Raw genomic sequence first — 6,247 nt, 5'->3', positions numbered from 1 at the left:
CTGATATATTACAAAAACCCAATAAATGTTCATTAAATGAATGATTGTATCTATCCCTACATAGTATCTTCTTCCTGTACTCCAACTCTACACAGCTATAAAATTATCTTCATAGTTGTTACATTTAATATCGTCACTCCAATCCTTAAAATCCATGGCTCCCCAAAATAATTTATGTTCTTTATCATGGCAAGCTAGACTCCATATAACTGGCCTCTAAAGTACAGAAAAACACATTTTCAGCCGGCCTCTTGAGACTAGCCTCTGTGCTAAGTCAGGCTTTTGGCAAATTATTCACATCTGTGTCTCACTGCTCCCTACCCTACTCAGATTGTGAACTGCCCCCACCATCCCTGCCAACCCAATACTGCTCCATTTCCACCTAAGATGTCATGACATAAGAAGACATAATACTGGTAGAAAAATTCTGCCTATTTGAGCTTCGCAGGAAAACCTTTCAAAAAAACTTGAAAAATCTTGCTTTCCATCACATCAATTACTGTGCACTTTGCACCTGCGGGCCTCCATGCCTTTGCTCCGTACTAGTCCCTCCACCTGCAAAACTGTCCATCTCTTAGAGCCTACATCAAATTTCTTATCCTCTTCATGGTTTTCTTTGATCCAGACACCCTTCATATAAGGAAAAATTGATCACTGCTGAGCTAACAATGCATTTTGTTCTTTTTGTATTAATCACATTATACTTTTTTGTTTGTTTCCATAATCTCACGTGTAAAAGAATGAGCACTTGCTGCATTTTCTAAAGGAAAAAAAAAAAAAAAAAAAAAAAAGGACCTGACACACAGTATGCTAAATTATGGAATGCTATTAGTTACTACATTATTTCACTGCGTTCAGTGAATCTAAACATTACCAGTAATATGTTTGTCTGTATAAAATACGCAACCTATGTAAACAAGTGCGTTTCACAGCCATATAATTAAATTCTTATTTAAATTATCTCGACTGCTGCTTTATCTTATAGCATTGAGTAGTTGAGAGGTTACTACAACCAGGTAATACTTGTTTTTCTCACTAGTTCACCTCTACTTTTTTAAAAGCAGGACATCTTGGTGTGTCCTAAAATGTTAAGTAAAATTTGGCAGAATTTAATAATCTTCATACGCAATTCTCCCATCATTCAGTTTGTTGTTTCTTTATGCCAAGTTGCCTGTACTGATTACATGTCCTTTCCTTGTTCACTGCATTTCCCTCACTCACATCCGTTTTCATTCACATTGCCCCTTTTCAACTCTTCCTACGTTTTGGCCTTCAGTCTTTTATTCAACACATGAGAGCTGCCACCCTCTTTGTCTTCCTGTTTGTCTGTGTTTTTGCTTCAAAATGAATAGATATAAAAATACAGGAAATAACTGTTGTTTTCTAAATAAATATTGGTATTCATGTTTAATGTATTCAAAATTATTATAAGCATATACAAAAAATGATGTGTTCCAATAGAGTATAAAGACTACGTGGAAACACAGTTCATTCATTCATAATTTCTGCATTAGTCTTTTCCACAATATAGTTTACACTTTATTTTTAATTTACAACTATTTTCAATAACTTAAATTTTCTGAGAATATCTGATTGCATTTTATATAGACACAGATTCTCCATTGTGTGCTCAGTTTTATTTTTCCCTTTTTTTTATTAGTAAAGACATTAACAATAAAATAGGCTCACTTGCTCCAGCTGGTAATTTCTCAGTACTAGTAATATATTATTCCTCTTTTTGTGACATCATAATCATCTATACAGAAGTACCATGTATCTTTGTGTAGAAGCTACTGTTTCCATTAAATTTAATTACCTCCCCCTGTGGTTTTAAATAGAAGTGGCTTCAAAATGAGGGCAGCTTCTATTAAATTTAATTACTTTCTCCTGCTGCTTGCATGGTAAAAGGGAGGTTACTAAATGAGAGCAGCTTCTAAACTAAACTATATGGTAACTGTGTGCTAGCAATAACAAAATTGTATCTAAACTACCCTTCTAGGAAGCCTCTTAAGTTTATCCTTTCTCTTATTTTAATTTTATTTAGCCTTAAGTTCGTTAATAAAAAATGAGCATTAAGATAGAATAAAATATATTTTTAAAATCTATTTTAGTTTCATAGGCTAAGTAAAAGTAAATATACTATTTCTTTACAAAGACATTGGAAATTATCCCACTCAAAGGTTCAATCTCAGAACTTATCAGACTAATATAATTTGTTGTTTTCTCTCTCTAAGAATGATGAGTTTTATTCCTCACACATTTTTAATATCTAGCAAAACGCCTTCCTTGATTCTATCAAAGAATTTAAAGAACATTTCACTAAAATTATTTAAAAAGCATCAAGTTTGGGGTGTTTTCAAAGAAATACTCAGAAATAGTCATGTTAAGAAAAGAAAAAAGAAAAAAATCAGACTCATTATAGACCACTGTATTTGAAAAGAAGTAAATCACATGCTTTGTAATTGCGTAAAAATGTAAATCACTTTAAAAACACTATAATATAATCCTATAAAATGTAATAGAAGATGAAATTTTAAGAACCTCTTTTTTTAATTAAATACTAATTAGGAGGAAATACTACCCAGTTAAATCACCACTGTACAATGTTTATTTTTTTATATACAGGCAGAATTTAGATGAACAATATTTTCATTCAATCACACAGTTTAGTATAAATATAAAACAAGACACCCCTTAAGCATTTTAAGTAACAAATTAAACATTTACATTTTTTACTGTGCACTGAGGCTTAACATTTATGCAGCTTCAAAACCAAAGTACAGCCTCAAGGGAAGTCTCTCCACTGACAAATTAATACCTTAGAGAACAGAGCTGAATGGTGGCAATGAACTCATTTGTTCCCCCAATAATGAAGAATGACTTTTTCTTTACCACATCTGTGACTGTTGCTATGGTGACCCAGACTTACCTCATTGCTTCTCGGAGAGCGCCTCGCTCACCAAGAGTTGTGTGCTTGATGTCATCAAAATTATTCTCCAGCTTCTCGCAATTCTGCCACATATTAAAAAATTGCATTAATCCTCCAACATCCTGAGAAGTGTATCTATGCAATTATGTAAAAATATAATTGATTATATTGATTATGGATGCATAAAAAATATGAACACCACTTTAATTGAGTAACATTCATTAAAATCGACATTTGAATTCAACAGTAACAAAATTAAAACATCTCATGATATATCTGTCACAGAACTATTTTAATCAATTTTTCAAAATGGATAAATGAAAGAAATTAATATTATATAAAAGTAGCAAAACTTCTAGAGTTTTGTGGAATAAAAATGAATTCTCAAATAATCTCAAGTATATCAAACCAATTAAAATTCAAAAGAAAAAATAAAGTTTTAAGTCACAATAAAGGATATTAAATAAATATTTACTTCTAAACAAGTTAGCATTTACTAAGATGGAAAGATAAAACCCAGGTATAATATAATAATAAAAGTTCTGAAAATTTTTAATCAAAATTTTGTAATCATATCTTTAAATTACAATTTATATATATGTAGTGTTTATAATTGTACATACATATTTATTTAAAATAGATAAGTCCAATTTTTAAAATTAAGTGACATTATCTCAGGTTCTTAGAAGAATATTAAAATGGAGTAAATATAACATAAGCAATTTGAACTTCATAAATGTTTCTATTTTCTAGTAGCATTACTGGACTAAACTTCTTAAAAGTACTTTTTAAAACTTTACTACAATTTTAAATACAACTATGTATTTAAAACTGACTTAATTTCACATGACCCTAATATGTTTTAAGAACATAAAATATAGAATTAAATTTTAGACTAAAAAAAGTACCTACATGAATCTTTTGGCACACCAGATTTCTTGTAAAATTTACGGGTATTTAGGTAATAAAATATCTGGATTTAGTGTTTAGTTAATTTTACAAACAGAAAAACTAAATAATAAAATTTAAGTATTAATGTGTTTTTTCTATTCTCAAATTGTAAATAATTAGTTTGCTGGATTTTTAAAAATTACAGAAGTTAGATTAATAAAGACCAATGTGTAAAGTTAATTGATTTAAAATCTATTAGTATATAAACCACTATTTTTACTAATTTTTATTACCACTATTTTTATTAATATTTTTAAACTCAGTCAAATTAAGGCACAGATCATTTTAACACACAGTTATACGCTGTTATAATAAAAATCTTGAAAATTACCAGAATAGATCTAAAATAATTTGAATTCCGGATATAAAGTCCTTTGTTGGATATGTACACTACAAATATCCTCTGCTGCTCTGTGTCTTGTCTTTCACTTTTGGAGTAGTGTCTTTTCATAAAGAGAATTTCTTATTTTTAATGAGGCCCAATTTATTATTTTTCTAATTAAAGGTTAGTGCTTTTTGTATCCTGCTTAAGAAATTTAGGAAATTACTCAAAGTTATATATATAATTTCCTGTATTTTTTCAGAAAGCATCATTATTTTACATTTCACATTTAGATATACAATCCATTTGGGATGATATTATGAGTATTACATGGTGTGAGATAGGAAATCACACCATATAGGTAACAAAATTGTACTATTAAAATTGTCCTAACATAATCAGTACTATATATTGAAAAGGCCATCATTTCCCTACTGTAATTTAGAGTCATTTTTCCATAAATTAATTCTCAGTATATGCAGGGTCTATTTCTGAACTCTATTCTGTTCAACCACTCAATTTTCATTACTTGCACCAGTATGACACTATCCTAATTACTTATATCTATAGCAAATAAAGAATTCCTCTTACAAATAAATATTAAAAAGACAGATAACTCAATGGAAAATGTGCAAAAGACTTATATAAGTGCTATACACACACACACACACACACACACACACAAAGAATAACCAAATAACAATTAGAAAAAAAAATATGCTCAACATCATTAGTCATCAGTAAAACGCAAATTTGAACCATAACAAGATACCACTACATATTTTGGAAATGCTCAAAATGAAAAATAAAGACTACACAAACTGTTTTTCTTCTGTGTGTAAAAAGTAATTGAAACACTGGTGGTGGAACTATAAATTAATACAATCACTTTGTAAAATTATTTGGCAGTACCTTCAATAGCTGCACATTCAAGTATACCTTATGACCTAGCAGTTCCATACCTAGAAATACACCCAGAAAAAATGTATGATGTGTTCACTAAGATTTGTTAATAAGAATAGAATGTTAATAGTAATATTATTCAAAATAGCCCCAAACTGGAAACATGCCAATTACATATCAAGATGGAATATACAAGGGTACTTCAAAAAGTTCATTGGAAAATCGAATTGAAAGATAATATAATCTTTCAATCATGAACTTTGTGAAGTAGCCTTGTAGAAATAGATTGTGACATATTCATACAATGAAAAAATACATAACAATTAGAATGAACAAACTACTGCTATGTGGAGTAACAAATGTGTCTCACACACAGCATTGAGCAAAAGTGACACACAAAAGAGAACAGAGTCAAAATTATCCCATTTATATGAAATATAAAAACAGGCAAAGCTGCAATGAATAATTCAAAAATGAAATTAAGACAATTTCATTTACAAAAGCATCAAAAAGAATGAAATCATATGAATAAATTTAGGAAAAGAAGCGTAAGACTTGTGCAACTGAAAACTACAAAACATCACAAAAAAATTAAAGACTTAAATAAATATAAAGACATCCCATGTTTATTAACTGGAAGATGTAACATTGTTAAAATAGTACAGCTCCCGGGGCCGGCCCGGTGGCGCACTGGATAAGTGCGCCGCTTGGGAAGCGCGGCGGCGCTCCCGCCTGAGGGTTCGGATCCCACATACAGACCGGTTCCCGCTCACTGGCTGAGCGAGGCGCGGGAGCAACACCGAGGGTTGCAATCCCGTTGCCGGTCCCCGGTCCGGTACGGGGGCAACACTGAGGGTTGCGATCCATTGCCGGACACGGAAAAAGACAAAAGACAAAAAAAAAAAAAACACAAAATTCAGTTAAACAAGACAGTACAAAGTTATGGATTTACAAGAAGTCATGTTATCTACTACACATTGTTAGAACGGGTTCTATCTCAAGAATGAAATAAAGACTCTATAATTAACTACATGAAGGCCTATTTTGGGACCCAAAGGCAGCATTTTACCTCAGGGTCACCTGACTCATTTTGCTAGGGTCATGAAGAAATGAAAACTTGGACACATACCTAAGATAACAAA

General features: G+C 31.0%; 1 protein-coding gene across 1 annotated transcript in view; it reads right to left on the bottom strand.

Moving 5' to 3' along the window:
• Positions 1–2,929: 2,929 nt before the first annotated feature.
• The window catches only part of LOC103595792 (dihydropyrimidine dehydrogenase [NADP(+)]-like), a gene marked incomplete at its 3' end in the record, with an annotated part of 112,223 nt that continues 108,905 nt past the window's right edge, over positions 2,930–6,247 (bottom strand). The window contains exon 3 of the mRNA XM_008579270.1: positions 2,930–3,012. Within this exon, the coding sequence (XP_008577492.1) occupies positions 2,930–3,012 (83 nt within the window). The remainder of the gene's footprint in view (positions 3,013–6,247) is intronic.

The sequence above is a fragment of the Galeopterus variegatus genome, unplaced genomic scaffold (assembly GCF_000696425.1).
Source record: "Galeopterus variegatus unplaced genomic scaffold, G_variegatus-3.0.2 Scaffold1847, whole genome shotgun sequence".
NCBI lineage: Eukaryota > Metazoa > Chordata > Mammalia > Dermoptera > Cynocephalidae > Galeopterus > Galeopterus variegatus.
This window is presented reverse-complemented; position numbering and strand designations above follow the sequence as displayed.